This window comes from Littorina saxatilis, linkage group LG17, assembly GCF_037325665.1.
Source record: "Littorina saxatilis isolate snail1 linkage group LG17, US_GU_Lsax_2.0, whole genome shotgun sequence".
Lineage (NCBI taxonomy): Eukaryota > Metazoa > Mollusca > Gastropoda > Littorinimorpha > Littorinidae > Littorina > Littorina saxatilis.
This window is the reverse complement of record NC_090261.1, coordinates 43,005,232-43,025,047: the sequence shown is the minus strand read 5'-3', so window position 1 is coordinate 43,025,047 and position 19,816 is coordinate 43,005,232. Positions and strand designations below refer to the sequence as shown.

General features: G+C 40.7%; 1 protein-coding gene across 1 annotated transcript; it reads left to right on the top strand.

Annotated features, from left to right (window-relative positions):
- Positions 1-4,536: 4,536 nt before the first annotated feature.
- On the top strand, positions 4,537-18,498 carry LOC138953289 (uncharacterized). The gene is made up of 12 exons (XM_070325088.1): positions 4,537-4,790; positions 5,076-5,150; positions 8,215-8,289; positions 8,507-8,604; positions 11,473-11,776; positions 12,012-12,289; positions 12,549-12,799; positions 13,029-13,105; positions 13,955-14,059; positions 14,398-14,600; positions 14,920-15,084; positions 15,726-18,498. The coding sequence occupies exons 5-12, from the start codon at positions 11,519-11,521 to the stop codon at positions 16,048-16,050; spliced, it is 1,662 nt and encodes a 553-aa protein (XP_070181189.1). The 5' UTR covers positions 4,537-4,790; positions 5,076-5,150; positions 8,215-8,289; positions 8,507-8,604; positions 11,473-11,518; the 3' UTR covers positions 16,051-18,498.
- The last annotated feature ends 1,318 nt before the right edge of the window (positions 18,499-19,816 follow it).

The following is a 19,816-nucleotide window of genomic DNA, read 5'->3' as shown; positions in this document are numbered from 1 at the left end:
AATAGTTATGAGCCAAACGGCTTTCCATAGTATTCTTTCTGCGGTGAGAGCGATTCTCAGAGCGAGAGAACATGTCCCCGTTTTAAGCTGTGGCTTGTTCGGAAAGGAAAATGGGAGAAAATAAAGAGTGGAGAGAATTTGTTGGGACCGGGCTGGTGATATTGTTTCTGTGGTGAGAGCAATTCTCAGAGCGAGAGAACATGCCCCCGTTTTAAGCTGTGGCTTGTTCGGAAAGGAAAATGGGAGAAAATAAAGAGTGGAGAGAATTTGTTGGGACGGGGCTGGTGATATTGTTTCTGTGGTGAGAGCGATTCTCAGAGCGAGAGAACATGTCCCCGTTTTAAGCTGTGGCTTGTTCGGAAAGGAAAATGGGAGAAAATAAAGAGTGGCGAGAATTTGTTGGGACGGGGCTGGTGGTATCAACTGGCGCGGCGAATGTTTCTGCCAAGCAAGCCGGCAACGACGAGCTGAATAGCGTTGATTTTAATCTCTCTCTCTCTCTCTCTCTCTCTCTCTCTCTATTCATTATTTCTATGTACACGGTCGCGCATAGCTTGGTTATTTACTTTCAACAACACCAGCTGTGCTTACCACCTATTTAATCTCCTACTTAGGCGATCTGCGAGCGGGGAGCTCGCTTTTATTTCGCGATACCCCAGCCGTCAGCAGACAACAAGCGGCTCCTAATTAATAAAGTCGCTGCGTAGTACGGCACGCTCTCTCTCTGACCTCTCATTCTCTTTCTGAGTAAAAAAATAAAATAAAATGTGTGTGAAGTAGTGTGTGGTTTTGGTGAGTTCCCGTTTTAAAAAGTGAACAAACGCAACAAATATGAAACGACGAATTTTTTAAAATGGGGTTTTAATTCAAAGACAGAAACTCGAATAATTTGCACAAGCAACCTACTACAGAGAAAAAGAGGCTTGACGACGTATCCCTTCCCGGTCCTGGGATATCCTACTGCTTGGTTTAAACAGTTTTTATTCAGTTGCATAGATACAAAGCCGTAATTGAAAGTTGTAATTCGGGGAGAACAACGAGATAAACTTATAAATGTGCTCTTAGAAACAAACGAGTAATGTGGCGGACAATATTATAAATGCATGATATTTAAACAAATGAAAACAAGAACAACAACGTTAACTATAGCAACAGTGGTACGGAAATCTCACACACACACACACACACACACACACACACACACACACACACACACACACACACATACACATAGAGACACACACATAGAGACACACACATAGAGACACAGAGGACAATCAGAGAGAGGGAGAGAGAGAGAGAGAGAGAGAGAGAGAGAGAGAGAGAGAGAGAGAGAGAGACAGAGAGAGAGACAGAGAGAGAGACAGAGAGAGACAGAGAGAGAGAGAGAGAGAGAGAGAGAGAGAGAGAGAGAGAGAGAGAGAGAGAGAGAGAGAGAGAGAGATTGCATCCACAATAGATCAATTCGATGCTCTAATAGCAAAATGATTAAACATATGGTATTAACAAAAACGTTTGCTGTCTAATATAAATTTCTGAATCTGATGAAACAGCGCTGCGTTTTCATCCAAGGACTTGTCACTAGTACCGTACACAGCACACAAAACAGTAATATTATTATTATCTGGTAGAGTATCAATAGTGGTTGCTCTAACATTCGTGTACAATGGACAGTCAAATAAAAAGTGTTCACAATTGCTTGTGTTTGTTGTTATTGTTTGTTAATATTTGTATTGTTTGTTGTTATTGTTTGTTAATATTTGTATTGTTTGTTTAATATTTGTATTGTTTGTTGTTATAAACACAGTTAAAAATAACACCCCCAGTCCGATGAGGACTTAAATTTTGAAAAACTTGGTTTCTTCTAGACATAAAAAGTCACACTGTGAACCCCTATTATTCCAAGTCAAACGGGTATTTGGTGGACATTTTTATCTATGCCTATACAATTTTCTCAGGAAAGACCCTTTTGTCAATCGTGGGATCTTTAACGTGCACACCCCAATGTAGTGTACACGAAGGGACCTCGGTTTTTCGTCTCATCAACACGCAGGGGGGTCTTTATCGGACGTGGGGTTATCATCTGAGAGATGATAGTCCGCTAAGGACTCAAATTTTGAAAACGTACTTTTGATAGAAGATTTTCTTCTAGACATAAAAAGTCACGCTGTAAACCCCGTCATATCTTAGTTCAAAAGGGCCTTTCCCCGCTTAAAACATCATTGTAGTCTACATGGAGGAAGCCGTGTGGGGGTTTCCACATGGCCAAATTCGATCTCAGGCAGTGTAGGGATACTGAAAATATAACAGGAGCATAGAGCAAAGAGTTTTCTACTTGGGCTATAACATATATATATATATATATATATGCATTGTAATGGTTGTGTTTTTGTTTGTCAGTTATGAAACTACAAAGTCTTACAATACAAGTACAACTACAAAGATGTTACATACAGACCATGAAGCTGTACCACATGTACCTGTTTCTGTTCCAAGCAGGTAAGTAAACCAACTTCTAAGCACTAGCATTGAATTTTATTTGTTAAAAAAAAAGGTTCATATTTAGACTAAAATTTAAATTAAAAAGCATCCAATTCCAACTGTGAACAAGTATGAATGATTTCTGCTAAGTCTAGGGATAAGTAGAGGTTACATGCCGAGTCTCAGTGATTATTAAAAATAATGGTCGAAGTTGGCGGATCATGAAAAATGCGAGCTTCAGCGAGCTTTTTCATGACCGCGAACTGAGACCATTATTTTTAATAATCACTGAGACGAGGTGTGTAACCTCTTTATTCCTCCTTTCTTCAGTTATTCAAAGAAAACAGGAGTTTTTGTGCGAACTGAAAGTTTGATCGAATCCGAATCACTCAACAAGTCAACCTGCGCAGGCGATCGATTAACTGATGCGCGGTTGTATAGTTCCGTGCAAATCATTCCATTCTGTTAACACTTCTTGTCAGTTTCCCTGTTTTAGACTAAAATCAAGTACACAGATATGCTGTTATTCTGCTGTGGCGGTAAAGGCAGATATTGTGTGTTCTGTTTATGTTTTAGTATCGTTTAGGATAATGTTCTTTGGTCAAATGGGACTAGCAGACGAACTTTTGCACCCGTGTTCCAACGTTAATTACTGTATGAAGTTCAATTTTCTGGGGAAAATAGTGTATGAAACCGCTTTATGTTGTTTAAATTGATGAGATGTGTGCATTTGGTTGCGTGTGATCTGTTTATAAAATGAAATATTGTTGAAAACTGACCGTCGGATTGCAGTCAGTGTTGTCGAAGAAACTGCGTTAAAAGAAGGGGAACTACTCTTGTCGGCAAGAGTATGAGTTACTTGCCTTGGGAATTTGCTTAATTGTGATGAACGGTGTGTGCACGGCAGATCTAGATTCAGAAAACAACCTAACTCATGGATTTTATATGGAGATTCATGTGTTCAGGCCTGTAGTTGTTAATTTAAATGCGGTATGTTTGTATTGTTTGCTCCAGAGATGTATATTTTGTACGTATAGAGCGTTCGGAACTTTTCAGTCGCAATTAAAGTAGTACCAAAACAGAACAGCTTCTCAACCCATTGCACTATCGAGGATTCAGGCTGTTGCTGGCTCGTTATTTGTTTGGTTGCTGGGTCATTATCGAAAAATAACTAGCTCTACAAGTTTACAGAGGTAAAGAAGCAGAGTGGGGAATAAGGAATATTTATATAATCCAGTTACAGTGTTAGGTTACCCTCATGGAAATTCGGGCTGCTTTCTTCCTGGGGAAAGCGAGCTGCCATACAATGATAAAGTCTAGGCACTACCCATTTTTGGCTCACGTAAGTGTAGCCTATGCGATCGTAACTTTGTCTGTCTGTGCGTGCGTGCGTGCGTGCGTGCGTGCGTGCGTGCGTCTGTGCGTGTGTATGTCTGTGGTAGAAACTCTAACATTTGAAGACGTCACATTACATCGACGTCACATTATGACGTAAGAGGGTTAGACGTCACGCGAAGGAAGTACTGACAGTCTCGGTCATTATTATTTTGAGCGCGCCGAGACTAGTTGGCAGTCGTGTCCTTGTAAGTAGGCTACATGCAGACAGACAGATCTAGATCTAGTGTCTCGCTTTCTTGCACAGTTTCACCTATGCTCTTTCTGTGTGTGTGTGTGTGTGTGTGTGTGTGTGTGTGTGTGTGTGTGTGTGTGTGTGTGTGTGTGTGTGTGTGTGTGTGTGTGTGTGTGTGTGACGGAGTGATTGAGTTTGTGTTACTGTTTGTCGATTTCTTACGTGAGCCTTGATGGCTTCGCCTCTTGTTTTCCTGCATGTGTGTATTCATGTTTCCAAGCACTGAGACTTTCGCTGTGAATTTAGGTTCTTTATCGTGTGCATGCGCGTGAGCACATAGGGGTGCGCAGACACCAGGGAGAGTCTGCACAAAGTTGAAATAAATTCCTCAAAAAATGTGGGAATCGAACCCACACTGATAGCGATTTATAAGTAGTAGAAGTATTATTGAACGCAGCACCGCTACAGAAAGAGCTATTTCCCCACTACATACAAGTTGCGTCTAATGACAGTTGCCATGGTACCACCTGCTTCATTTTTTTAATTTTTAGCATTCCCTATATACAGGTTGTTTTAGAGTGACACAGTGCGTTGTATTTTACAGAGCTGCTTCCGAAAAAGAGCCCGTCCCAGGTACCTCAGGGGTACTTACTTCAACTCCAGCAACCACCACGCACTTATTTCACATGGGCCACCCAACACCTGGAATGTCAGAAATATCTGCAGCTGAATCTGAGAGGTATGAAGACTTAAGTTTTGAATGTAAAGGTGCAATAAATGTGAATTGAAAATTAAAAAATTAAAAATTGTGTGAGGAATTGGTATTGAACCATATAATTCTATGATCATGTACTTTACAGTTGTCAAATTCATATTTTGTAGGTTGTGTCTTGTTGTTTTTTTACAGGATGTTTATTTGGCTTTTTTATGTTGATCACGTTTTTTGTTGTTTTCAAAAAGTAAACATGCGAGTTATCTTGTCACTGACCTGTGTAAAGCTTAGTTTTGTTCCAATTTATTTCAGTGAAGGCCAGTTGTCTGGTGTTGAGAAAATTCTTACCACAGACAGTGATGAAGATCAGGTTGGCCCAAAGCAGGGGTAAGTCTCTTTCACTATTTGCTGTGAAATGGCTAACAAAATCATCTCTTTGTTGTGAAATTACTAACAGAATCATCAACTTCAAGCAGTAACAATACTATAAACATCTCTGCTTATCTTTCCTTTCCTCTCTTTTTGGTCGCCCAAAATCCAAGGACGAAAGCCTGAATGTACATGTAGAGGAAAAGTGAAGATGTTTTATCAGTGTCAAATCAAAGGGAGCAGCTAGCTTCTCTTGCATGTGTAGCATTCCTTCCTATCATTGTGCTATTATGCTTTTTTATGCGGTGCAATTTTAGATCTGCTGCTGGTTTCCCACACACAAGTTATCACCACTGCAATGTAATCAATCAATCAATCGCGCATATTCCGTGGGTACAGTTCTAGGCGCTCTGCAGTGATGCCGTGTGAGATGAAATTTTATACGGCCAGTAATTGCAGCCATTTCGGCGCATATTTACCTTTCACGGCCTATTATTCCAAGTCACACGGGTATAGGTAGACAATTATTAACTGTGCCTAAGCAATTTTGCCAGGAAAGACCCTTTTGTCAATCATGGGATCTTTAACGTGCACACCCAATGTAGTGTACACGGGGGGGGGGGGGGGGGGGGGGGGGGGGGGGGGGAGTTCGGACACCGAAGAGAGTCTGCACACAAAGTTGACTCTGAAATAAATTTCCGCCGAACCTGGGATCGAACTCACGCTGACAGCGGCCAACTGAATACAAATCCAGCGCGCTACCAACTGAGCTATATCCCCGCCCCATACTAAGACAGAGAGAGTGTGTGAAACTGCGAAAGAAAGAAAAGCAGAAGTGGCATTGTGTGAATCATCTATGTATCTGTCTTGCAGTGAACACATGTATGCACTGTCAGAGACATGTGTAGGGCCTTTTAGTATTTAACAACGATACTCTTGTAAATTGTCGGAATGTGGTTTATGGTCATCTGCTCCACCACTGCTTTAGTTGTCTTGCATTGCAATAAAGAATGATCACTATTATTATAGTAATGATTTTAATTTTGGAAGTTGGTAGTCATAATTTTCATCAACATTTTTGCTGGGATTTGTCGAGTGAGCAGGCCTTTTCTGTCTTCTGTATCTCCTCCTCATAAGAAATAAAAGCCGAGCGCATCATTTACCATATCTTACTTCTCAATACACTGTAGCGGATAGGAGTGGTTCTGAAACCAGCTTTGTGATTGGCCAAACTTCTTACATTCGGACCATTGAACATGAGGCTCACAGTTATTTTTGCTCTTCCGTTTCCTGTGATTTTTAGCAGTGTGAAAAACAACTGAGCAGTATTTACAGAATGTGTGAGTGTTTTAACCAGGTTTATGATATTGATTGCATGCAAGTGCCTAGAATAGGTCTTCCTACGTTGTGTGCGGTTTGAGACAGAAACTGTTTACACTGCCATAGTGCTAAAGGCATTGCTTGGAGGTAGCAGTAAAATTAGACACAAGGTGTTTTTGCCCCAGCAGAGACTGAGAGAGCAGGCAGAAACTCGAATTTTGCACTCTGGACCAGTCACAGGTCAGGGCTTGGTTCTGTGTGCTCAACAGCGAGCCCACACAGTGCACATTACCAACATTTATTTTTAGTCTGAGGCAGCGCGCTGTCGTCCCTTATCTGACCACTCGGTGCTGGGGCTAAGAAGTAAATGGCACGGTTTGCACAGCAGTGCATGCTGCCAAAGCAAGAAGCTTCCATTCCATCTATTATTTCTGTCTTCATTTTTTTCTCCCTGAGTATGTATATAATATTATGCCACTTTGGTCAACATCATACAAATGGTCATTTCTGAACCGATCCCTCCCATTTGTTGTGTGTTTTCATGCCAGTCATGGTCAGTTTCCATCACCACCTGACAAGCTGACATTTATGTCTGTTGAGTATGAGTAGCAGATATTGATCATGAAAGATTCTAAATGACGCTTCATCATGGACGACACAGTCCAACGTTAGATTGTATACTCCCCTTATTTCTTCGAAAGCCCACCTGGTGTGGTAGGATGATAGTGCTTCCACAGAAGTGATCTGGGTTCAGTTCCCAGTCAAGGAAATTTGCCTGATTGTTTTGTTTCCTTTTTGACTCACATGCGAAGCAAAAGTGAGTCTATGTACTCACCCGAGTCGTCCGTCCGTCCGTCCGTCCGTCCGTCCGTCCGTCCGGAAAACTTTAACGTTGGATATTTCTTGGACACTATTCAGTCTATCAGTACCAAATTTGGCAAGATGGTGTATGATGACAAGGCCCCAAAAAACATACATAGCATCTTGACCTTGCTTCAAGGTCAAGGTCGCAGGGGCCATAAATGTTGCCTAAAAAACAGCTATTTTTCACATTTTTCCCATTTTCTCTGAAGTTTTTGAGATTGAATACCTCACCTATATATGATATATGGGGCAAAGTAAGCCCCATCTTTTGATACCAGTTTGGTTTACCTTGCTTCAAGGTCAAGGTCACAGGAGCTCTTCAAAGTTGGATTGTATACATATTTTGAAGTGACCTTGACCCTGAAGTATGGAAGATAACTGTTTCAAACTTAAAAATTATGTGGGGCACATGTTATGCTTTCATCATGAGACACATTTGGTCACATATGATCAAGGTCAAGGTCACTTTGACCCTTATGAAATGTGACCAAAATAAGGTAGTGAACCACTAAAAGTGACCATATCTCATGGTAGAAAGAGCCAATAAGCACCATTGTACTTCCTATGTCTTGAATTAACAGCTTTGTGTTGCATGACCTTGGATGACCTTGACCTTGGGTCAAGGTCACATGTATTTTGGTAGGAAAAATGTGTAAAGCATGTGAGTCGTATGGGCTTTGCCCTTCTTGTTTCTTCTTGTTGTTTGTTTATGCATGTTCAGGCACTATTGCCATGATCATTATGGGTAGTAGTTTTGTGTGGTTTGGGAAGGTCTGAATGGAAGATTTCTATTTTTGTTTGTTTTGTTTCTCATCGTACATCTTCTTGTGCAAGTGGGTGGTATTTTCTGAGCCTGATATTTCATCACATAATTATTAATGATACATATCTGTTGCAGAGGTACTCCACCTACACAAACAAGGGCTGCGAGAGCGTTGAGACGGCCATCAGCATCATTCCTTGATCCGTTTAAGTGAGCTTTTTTTATTTTTGTTTTTGGCATCCACCAGGGCAATAACATTTTAAAAGTTATTTTGTGACATTAAGTAAGAAAGAAAGGTAAGTGTGTGCGATGATACTAGAAAACCGTAAGGTAGTTAGATTGTACAAACATTGTCCTTTCTATGCCTGGAAAGTAATATCTGTGCTTGTGCTAGGATAAACTTTTCATCCTTTTACACTGTTTGCAGCTTGACTTCTATTGACATCACCCTGCAGTCTGAGTCAGACTGTGAAGAGACAGCGGATCCTGATGATCCAGAGTATGAACCAAGCTGGAAGCCATTCTGTGAGTTGTTGAAAGTCTTGTTGACTCACATGCGAAGCAAAAGTGAGTCTATGTACTCACCCGAGTCGTCCGTCCGTCCGTCCGTCCGTCCGTCCGTCCGTCCGGACGTCCGTCCGTCCGTCCGGAAAACTTTAACGTTGGATATTTCTTGGACACTATTCAGTCTATCAGTACCAAATTTGGCAAGATGGTGTATGATGACAAGGCCCCAAAAAACATACATAGCATCTTGACCTTGCTTCAAGGTCAAGGTCGCAGGGGCCATAAATGTTGCCTAAAAAACAGCTATTTTTCACATTTTTCCCATTTTCTCTGAAGTTTTTGAGATTGAATACCTCACCTATATATGATATATGGGGCAAAGTAAGCCCCATCTTTTGATACCAGTTTGGTTTACCTTGCTTCAAGGTCAAGGTCACAGGAGCTCTTCAAAGTTGGATTGTATACATATTTTGAAGTGACCTTGACCCTGAAGTATGGAAGATAACTGTTTCAAACTTAAAAATTATGTGGGGCACATGTTATGCTTTCATCATGAGACACATTTGGTCACATATGATCAAGGTCAAGGTCACTTTGACCCTTATGAAATGTGACCAAAATAAGGTAGTGAACCACTAAAAGTGACCATATCTCATGGTAGAAAGAGCCAATAAGCACCATTGTACTTCCTATGTCTTGAATTAACAGCTTTGTGTTGCATGACCTTGGATGACCTTGACCTTGGGTCAAGGTCACATGTATTTTGGTAGGAAAAATGTGTAAAGCATGTGAGTCGTATGGGCTTTGCCCTTCTTGTTCATAAGTTTTAAATTCATCGTTGGTATGGAAGTGCTATCATTGTTTTATTTTTCTGTATCCAAGGTCTTTTTGGTTGTTGCTTAGACTACTGTATTGTCTGTTCGAGGGACCAATATAGGACGTTTTAAATCTTCTTCTTGTCGTTTGCCTAGGACGTTTTAAATTATTTAAAAATAAACAAATGATATTTTGGTATGTATTTAAGAACAAAAGTTGTTATAGGCAAGTAGTACTATTTTGTGTGAAAAGTACTAGTTTGTATCTATTGTGGTGGAACCGGCACGGTTGGCCTAGTGGTAAGGCGTCCGCCCCGTGATCGGGAGGTCGTGGGTTCGAACCCCGGCCGGGTCATACCTAAGACTTTAAAATTGGCAATCTAGTGGCTGCTCCGCCTGGCGTCTGGCATTATGGGGTTAGTGCGAGGACTGGTTGGTCCGGTATCAGAATAATGTGACTGGGTGAGACATGAAGCCTGTGCTGCGACTTCTGTCTTGTGTGTGGCGCACGTTAAATGTCAAAGCAGCACCGCCCTGATATGGCCCTTCGTGGTCGGCTGGGCATTAAGCAAACAAACAAACAAACAAATATCTATTGTGGTTTAAGCCCTGTACACGTGAAATTGTCCGAAATTGAAAGAAAAATTATCACATGTATACCCCAAAAGAGCCCCACGCTTTACCTCAAAGTCTAATACTCGGATGAGACGAAAAACCGAGGTCCCTTCGTGTACACTACATTGGGGTGTGCACGTTAAAGATCCCACGATTGACAAAAGGGTCTTTCCTGAGAAAATTGTATAGGCATAGATAAAAATGTCCACCAAATACCTGTTTGACTTGGAATAATAGGCCGTGAAAGGTGAATGTTCGCCTAATAGGCTTGAAGTTTGCTGGTCTATGTGAATACGTTATATATTGTGTGTAAAAAATGTCTGTTTGTCTATCTGTAAAAAATTCCATTTCAAACGGCATGTAGAGCGCGGAGAGCACAGTTAATTGTGGTTCGCGCTATATAAGCTCTTCATAATAAATAAATAATATATTCATTTGAACTCTCGTGTTTGTATTTTTTTTTTAGATTTAACTTTTACGCTCAGAGGAATGCAATGTTACAGAATTGGTGTGAAAAACGTGCTCACGCGGCACACCTGGCTGGCTTAGGTCAGCGGTATGCGTCACTGAGGCTCATCCGGGGTTAATATTTACCCACTTTTGGTCACATCGCTGAAAATGTTACCAGAGTACAACAAAAACTATTGACTCTAGTGTTTCAGACAAGATAGTACTAATCGTCCTCAACAACTTTTATTTGTAGACACTATGCAAAAGTTTATTGGATTTTTTAAAAATGATTTAAAACGTCCTCTGCTGGTCACCCGGACGGACTATATCTATTCATTATAAATTGTCCCACTTTATAGTGTCCTGGTCAATTTCAAAGTGTTATAGGTTTCTTCTCTTTCACGCGAGCAGTGTTGATCTGAAAGAACATAGGCAACAGCAGGATGTTGTGAATTTGACGAAAAATACAAAATCGATAATAAAGATGGCTAAATATTTTAGTCGCTTCTTTTCTAAGTTGACTCATGATGTTACGTCTCACTGGCACCGCACGCTACTTTTCCTGCACGTCATGCGCTGTGATTGTCAGACTGGTTTAATATAGATTAATTGTTATTGATATACCGAAGTAGGCCAACCGAATCCGTGAAGACTAGCTGTCCAGCACAGTGCCTTCAACATAGCAGCTGTCTACCGTTGACGTTGTAGCTTGAATAAATCTAAAACACATTACAGTGCAGAGACACACATATACAGTGGAATCCCCATTTTAAGACCTCAAAAAATCTGAAAAAATCAGGTCTTAAAAAGGATGGAGTCTTAAAATGGGGGAAGATTTACAGAGGTTATGAAGAGGAAAGCTGAGAAAACAGGGTCCTAAATTGGGGGGGGGGGGGGGGGGGGGGGGGTGTCTTAAAAGGGGGGTTCCACTGTATACACTTTTGAATGCATTTTTTTATGGCCATCCCTTTATGTGCTTTGGTGACACTGTTTTCACTTATTTCAGCCCAGAGGAAGTACAGAAAGAGGCAACAGAGGTGAGCTTCGAAGAGATGTTTTTTGGAGAACTGAAGCAAGAGGACCCTCAGGAAGAAGAAGAGCAGGAAGGCTTCATTGGGAGAGGAATCCACCTGGTACATGAGCTGGAATGCGAAAAGGTGGCAAGCTCTCCCATGGCCCTTTGCTCCGTTGAGCAGGTCAAGCAGTTGGCCCTGACCTCCATCACCACCTGCATAGCTGACAGTGACAAGTGTGGCAAACCAGTCACACTTGAGCACAGTTTTGTGGGCTCTGCTTTGTACGTCAAATGGGTAAGACTGGATCACAAGATATATAATTCACAATAAATAGACCCTTTTTAGTTGACAGCACTGAGTAGTAAGAGAATCAGCGTCTGAACAGCTGAATTTTGATTGATTAAGGATACAAAAGAATGCACTAAGTTAGCCATTATTTGTGACAGTCATGGTCATGTCCATAAAAAACAAACTCATGAAAACTCTCTGGTTCCAATGAAAATCTTACGATCCTGTTTTTTTCTGACAGGTATGCGATAGTGGTCATGTGAGCAACACCTGGTGCTCCCAGCCCATTCTCAACAGGCGCCTTCACAGCGGGGACTTCCGTTTGGCAATGGCAATAGTGACATCGGGCAACAATTTTGGCAAAATCGAAATGCTGGGGAAGCACCTGAACTTGAAGATGCTCTCAAGGACGTCCTTCTTCCAGATTCAGGGCCATTACATTGTTCCAACGATCGATGATTTCTGGAAGGATCACCAGACCAGGGTCCTGGACTCAATTAGAAACAAGGAGATTAGATAGTTGTTTTGGGTAATTCATTGATTTGATCTGTGTGTGATTTTTTTTCTTTGGAAGCTACTTGCATTCTTGCAAAATGGCAGAAAGAATAATGGCCAGTGTTGTCACGCATGAAAATGTAATGTGATTCCAAACCCACCCTTCTTCCCTTGACAATTTTTTTTATCCTGTCTGAAAGAGTGAAAGTCCAAGCCAGCCGCAATGCATTGATGACCAGGCCGTTACCACTCCTTGAAAAATAGTTGCATGCAAGTAAGTTTCTTGGTCTTTTGCAGGAGATGGCCGCAATGACTCGCCTGGGTACTGTGCCCAGTACTGCACATACACTTTGATGGACAGTGAAACCAAAAAAATCCTGACCATCAAAACTGTCGACAAGAGGGAGACGGACGGAAAGTCGCCACGAATGGAGACAGAGGGCTTCCGCAGGGCAATGAGTGACCTCCTGCAGAAGGGCATCAATGTGAAGGAGGTGGTCACAGATGCACACACAGGCATTGGAGCTGTGATGAGTGAGTATGCAATAATGGCAAAAGCTTTAAAAAGAGTTTTGTTGTTGGGTTTTTTAACATCTGTCAGGTTGTTATCAGAAGAAAACATTTTTTTGACAAGTAATGGTTTTTATTTTTTAAAGTACACATACATTGTTGTGTGAGCTTACATTTGCACTAAATTAGTTCAGTTCCAAGTGTTGTTATACAATTAAAACACAAAGTAACGACACTGTTGCTTATATTTCAGGGGGCACATATCCTGCTTTGAGTCATTCGCACGACATCTGGCATGCTGCGAAGAACCTGAGCAAGAAACTAACAAAGGTATATTGTCATATGGTGACAAGGTTTCTTTCTTTACTTTACTTTCTTTATTTGGTGTTTAACGTCGTTTTCAACCATTCAAGGTTATATCGCGACGGGGGTGACAAGGTTGATTTAAATCGTTTTGTTTATGGCAAGTAATAAGCTGATAATTTAGTGTTTATTCATGAAAGCTTTTCACATTTTACCTGACGGACAACATAAGTGAGTGATGCTGCGTCAAAACTGTTCTAATTGAGGAGAATTTAGATTATGTCATACGATCCAAATCGGACTTATAAAAGAAGCGTCTATAACTGTTTCATGTCCTAGTGTTTCTGTTAGAATAGAAGTAAGTAACAGACACAATGGGACCCCTTTTAAGACCTTCAACAATCTGAGAAAATTGTGTCTTAAAGTTAAAATGTTGGTGAATTTACAGAGGTTATGAACAGACATTCTGGAAAAGTAAGGTCTTAACAGGGGAGGTCTAAAATTGGGAGGTCAAAAGGGTGTTTCATGATCATTATTTCCTTGAATGAAGGCAAGTGCAACCTTCCCATATACTGCAAAGACCTTAGCAGCTTTACCTGAGACAAATGACCCAGTGGGTAATAACAAAGAGATTCCAAAAATCAAACCAAGCAAGATGGAAGCATTATTATAACTTATATGACAGTGTTAAATGCAATAATCTCACCTTCAGTGTTCTATCTTCCAACAACATGGAAAAGACACCATGTTGGTAAACTTTATTTTGCATTGGAAGGGCAGTAATACTGAGATGGTTATTGTTGTAAAATTGAATAGATTAGGAAAGGTATGTAAAGTAGCTGTATGCATAATGCACAATTTGCTTCTGTATTTTAGCTTGGAAGCCTAAGGAAACATGCTGCTCTACAGAAGTGGACGAAAGACATCGTGAATCATTTTTGGTTCACCTGCCGAACAGCTACAGACCACAGGCAGTTTGTGGTATGTTTTTTTTAATGCTATGCATGTACTTTAAATGTTAAAAAGTTGACCTCCATGGCCAACAAACAGCTGTCACCCCATGCACTTAATTATATAATTGCCATATAAAATGTGCTGACTTTTGGGGGTAAATTTCAGATAAGGAAACAAGGAAGATATATGAAATCCGTTCGTGTAACACAAGACATAGAAAAACTAATTGCTCTGGATACAAACTGAGGGGGGTTGTTGTCAATATGTAACTAAACCACATATTTCAGCCTTCAGTTTATCGATTATGTAAGTCCTAGTAGCAAGGTTGTTTGAGTATGTATCTTTTTTTTTAAACTTGTGTACAGGAGCTCCTTCGCGGTGTTTTGCACCACATCACAGGAGACCATGAGTGGGCCCTTGGATGCTGCCAGCATGGTGAGCTGTCTGACAGTGACAGAAACAAACCTTGGCTGGACGCCAGAGAGGACAGCGATACCATCAAGGAACTGGCCAACATTCTCCTGCACCCTCGCCTTCTTAGTAAAGTGAAACACTACTTGAACTTCCGGTGAGTTGTTTTCGTTTAAGGTGGGATCTTTTTATTACATTTAGTCTAGTTTGGACAAAATATTTTTCATGTAGACGATTTTTGGATAACCAGAATTTGGCTATTGACTGGGAATCGAGAAGAGGGTGATAGTATTTGCATTAACATGTGGTTTGTCCGTGTGTAAAGAATAAACCTGGGCTATCAAGTTATTAAAAACAGCATCAGAACACAGATAAAGTGAGCATAGCATGTTCAGTTTGGTATGGTAACAATACTGATAGCAGTAGTATGAACTTAGACCCATGATATCTGACATCTGTGCATTATGACAACACAGGAGCACAGCTGACCTGGAGGTGTTTCACCAGCACATACTCATGTATTGTGCCAAGAGGTATGCTTACACGCCTCCAGTGTACAGGATCAGGAATGTCCTTGCTGCTCTGGACCACAACTTCCATTTGGGGAGGAGTGTGAAAACAAAACCAGATGGACAAATCCAGTAAGATATATATTAAAATGGTGTTGTTTTGTCATTATTTTGCTGTTTTTATGTTGTTTCAATTGTTTGTTTCTTGTTACGGGTTATTGTGTTCTTGGTTACTTCAGCACACATACCAACATACACTGTCCACATCAATAGACACAAACAAGCTGATGGTATCCCTTTTTATTCCCTTTTTTCTGCATGAAAAGAAATCATAGAAATTGCAATCACATTACATTTGTTCATAACATAAAACATCAAATTATGAAGAGAAAACTATTCAAAACAGTGAGAGAAAAAAGACACATCAATTATGTTTCCAGGTACATTTCACACAGGGTAGGCAACTATGTGAGCAATAGTGTGGAACGTGGGTTAGAAGTTCTAACCCACGTTCCACACTATTGCTCACAGAACTAAGAACTATTATGTAAACTGCAGTAAAGCTGCAGTAAACCAAAAGTATCTTTTATAAAAATTCTCTATACTCCTTTTTTTGTTCTTCAAAGTATTAACACGAGACTTTAGTGGGGGGTTGCTAAGACTGAGAACTGTGTTACAAAAAACTAAAAAGGTATGTTGCCATAACGTTGTTATTGAGAAAAAATATATGTTACAATCACGAATATATTGACCCAGCGTGTAAAGTGATTGTTGTGTAAGGCTTGCTTTGGTCAATATATCCTCACATTTTTTTTATTGGTAGGTACCACCGTTGCTTCAATAAAAAAAAGTGGACGGTGGACTGTGTTCCCTGTGAAAGAGGAAAAAGACTACAGCTACCTAAAAGACCTGACCCTCCAGGCTCTTCTCAAACGCATGCAGGACAGACGCGGAATGAAGAGGAGCAGAGACCTGGAGGATGCTGATCCCCGCCGCATTGCCCGAACCATCATGGGTCAGGCTCCGCCCCCAACTGCTCAGCTGGCAGCTGAGCAGGTGTCCAGATTTTCTGGCACACCAGCTTTTTCTTCAAACTAGACTTGCAACCCTCTTAGCTAACCAGTTTTTAGAAAGTTCTGACCAAACATTATTAATACCTCAGAGCTGAAAGAACAAAACAGAATTTGTATTCTTCCAATTGTTTACAGCATGTGTTTGGTGAAAAATAAATATCTGCTGCAATCCACTCATTACTTCTTTGTTTACCCGACTTTCCCATTTTTGGAAGGCTTTATCCCAGGTCATTTTGCCTGTGTAATCTTAGATTCAGGATCTTTAAAATTGACCTCAGATATTTTTGTTAGGCTATATATTCCAAGGTGTTAAAACCCTTACAGAATGGACACCATAACTTAATCCACAACGTGTACCATAATTATAGCATAAAAAAACTAAAAAACCCAGATTTTCTTGCATTCAGCCGAATAGAAAATGAGTGTTTGGTTAGTTTTTTTTATTTAAACAAAAATACATCATAAGATCAGAACATAATTATAATCAGTGTAATCAACATGTATAATTTCTATACCACAGTGATTTTAGGTAGTGCTAGAAACAAAAAATCAGTCCACAAAAACTTATGTCGTAATGAATATAATACAACGCTAACAATCTCTAAATCAACTTGTTGGACGACCAACAGTCATTTCGTACACCAAATAACCCAGTACTGTCGTTTCCCCAACTAAAATGTTTGTACTTGTAGTTTCTTGAGACAACATGATTTTGCCAACATCATCTTGCTCTCTGTAATATTAATTGTTCCATCTTTCATGCTCTATAATTCTTTTAGATAATGCCAACTCTACAAACAACGGGTTAAAACAAGCGCCAAGTATCATGTTTTTGTGGCGTACGGAACGCGTTTGAAAGTGGAAGCAAAAATGTATCCGGGTAATAGGTTAGCTCTGTCAAGGGAATAATGGGAAGGTGATGGCTGGTTAGAGATATTGTGGGTATTTTCCAAGCTTGTATACACAATCATTGCTCTTTTGCCCGCCAAAGCAGCTTTTGAATGGGCAAAACAGGGTGTTCTTCTTCTTCTTGTCGTTCGCTGTTAGATCGTCAGTCCGGACTGCAGGGCGAAACGTGCTGTCCTCTCCAAGTCCTCTCTGGGGCCGTATAGCTTCTTTTGTAGCGCTGTCTCCTCTGGCCAGGTGGTGTCCCTCAGAGCACTGTGGTATGGACAAGCCTGCAGGATGTGCTCTGCTGTCTGATTCTTGCCACACAGACATAGGGGCGAGGGAACTAGCTTCAGCTTTGTGGCCATATGATGGTAACAGGGTGTTCATAAGTTGCACTTGAACACAAAATGCAGAAAAACAAACACGTTTCGGTTTCGCATCCGTTGATAATGCCATACTATTTGAGTTTTCTCTTATTTTGTTGTTGTTGCTGATCAATATTCAATTTCATTTGTTGTGGGTGCGGCACAGAGCTGTGTGATACTGTGTTTGGCAGAGGACGGCTCAAAAAAGATGTTCTGTAGGGCAGACAGATCTTGATGATTTTTGACATAAATATTTACGGTACGAAGAATTTTGGTCCCCGTTAAACAATTAGCGGTCCATTGGAAAGGCATAGTAATTACTCACTAGTATCTTCTGCAATTTTAACCCCAGGTTTCTTGGCCTTGTAGACTTTTTGTAAATCTGACTTTTTGTACTTTGAAGAAAGTATCTACAGCATTTGATTTGAGCACCATTAAAAAAAATTACAAACGAAGTGTTTGCAACAAAAAAGTAATTTTTAGATTAGGTGACTCAAATAAAAAAAATTACAAGTACACGTACACAATTATGTGACAAATTTAACCATAATTTCAAGATAAAAGTTTTCTTTTTTTTTCTTCTCAAAAATACCCTTCAGCCCCCATTTTTGGCCTTGTACTGTTCACTGCCACAGACAGATACAAGGAAAAGATGACACATTTGACATGTTATAAATACTGGATGGCTTTAACCATGTTTAATCGCCAAAACGGTCTGGTTTAAATCCGGTGTATTGGCCCCATGCATCTGGAAATTTATCCCTGATCTTCCAAACGCAACACGATGGTATAACACGTCTCTGTCCCGCACCAAGCCTCCCATGGACCCACAATATAAACTGGCGATATGCTGCATGCCTATTGGCTCTGTTGTTGTCGTCTGCCTCGTCATCTGCCCGTATCATGTCCTGGCGATACTTTCTGGCCAGGCTCAGGACAGCTTCATCCAGAATAAGGACCTCAAAATCCTGTTATAGAAAGAAATATGCATTTGTTGTTGTACATAGAAACCGTGGTTTCACATCTGCCATATACTTTTCCTTTCTTCTTTTCATATTGAAAAGTATGTGTGGTATGTAATCTCACTGATGGTTTTAACTTTTTTCAGTAAAGAAATTGAGTTTATGTATGTGTTTTATATGTTCTGCATACAGGATTGTTAGAATTTCCATGTGTTTGCTCTCTAAACACATATATATTAAAACCATTTAAAGTTGCTTTTTTTGTTTTCTCCTTCCTTTTCCTCACAAGTGTCTGTTTCTGGATGAATGTTTATGCAGGGGGCATTGTATATTTCAAGCTTGGGAAAAAAGAGGAAACCAAAATTAGATTGAGAGAAAACATAGTATTATCTATCTGAAGGCTTGTCACATTTTGAGTATACTGGAGACTCGCTCCATTTTAAGACCCTGTTTTCTCCGATATTGTTTTCATAACTTCTGTAAATTTACAACAATTTTAAGAGTAAGACTCCCTCCTTTTTAAGATCTGAATTTCTTAGACTTTGTGAGGTCTGAAAATGTGGGTTCCACTGTACCTGCATCAAATGGATAGTATGGAAAGTGCTACAAACACAAACATACAACTGACTTACGGCCAAGAGTGTGAGGCATGTTGCCTTACGGCAACATACTTCTTCAATCGTTTTTCGCATTATGCGGCACTTGCCACAGATGCACCAGTCAGGCACTCCATCTCCAGCAGGTGGGGGGTGACCATGGTCTGGTCTGTCCGGGGCTGGCTCCAGAACGTCGAAGACCAAGCTGGGGTACTTCTCCAGCATGGTCACAAACAGCTCTCGCAGACGCTGCTCGCTAACAGTTTCAATCATTGTCTGCAACAGTAAATAAGAGAGAAGACAAATGTCATATCATATTTACAATCTCCATGGGTCGGGCTGAAAAAAAGTAACACAACACTAACACTTCAGTAAACACCATGTTCCAAATCACATAAGAAACAAAAGAAGTTTGCACTCACTCTCATTCTAGAACGTCTGTCACGAATGACAGTAAGCGCACTTGTAACGGCCAACTGTCCCCTGGAACCGCGTCGAATTCTCTGCCTTCCTCTGCCACCTCTTTGTCTTCCACTTCCATCAGGTTGTCTCCCTCTTCCACCATCACTTGCTTCTCTTGTAGTTGTAACTGTTAGTGTCGCTCCTTCTCCCCCTGGGCCGAATAGTTCGTCCCCTCCCTCTCGTTGGAGGTGTTCCCCTCGCTGGAGGGGTTCCTGACAGCGACACATCACTGAGGGGGTACACCCGTGTTGGTGAGCCACTACTGGCTGTAGAGACATCCGCATCAACCTGAAATTGATTTCTTATTATATAATTATCAAATACTACTGAACTCAAACTAACACTTCATGTGTACACACACAGAACACACACACAGAACACACACACAAAATAATTTCGGATGGGAAAATCCTGTTCACAATGACATTTATAAAACAGCAGAGCAAACGCCCTTGAGCAAACCAACCAACTGTGGTAAGTGACTTGCTAACGAATTTACAGTGAGGATGATTTTA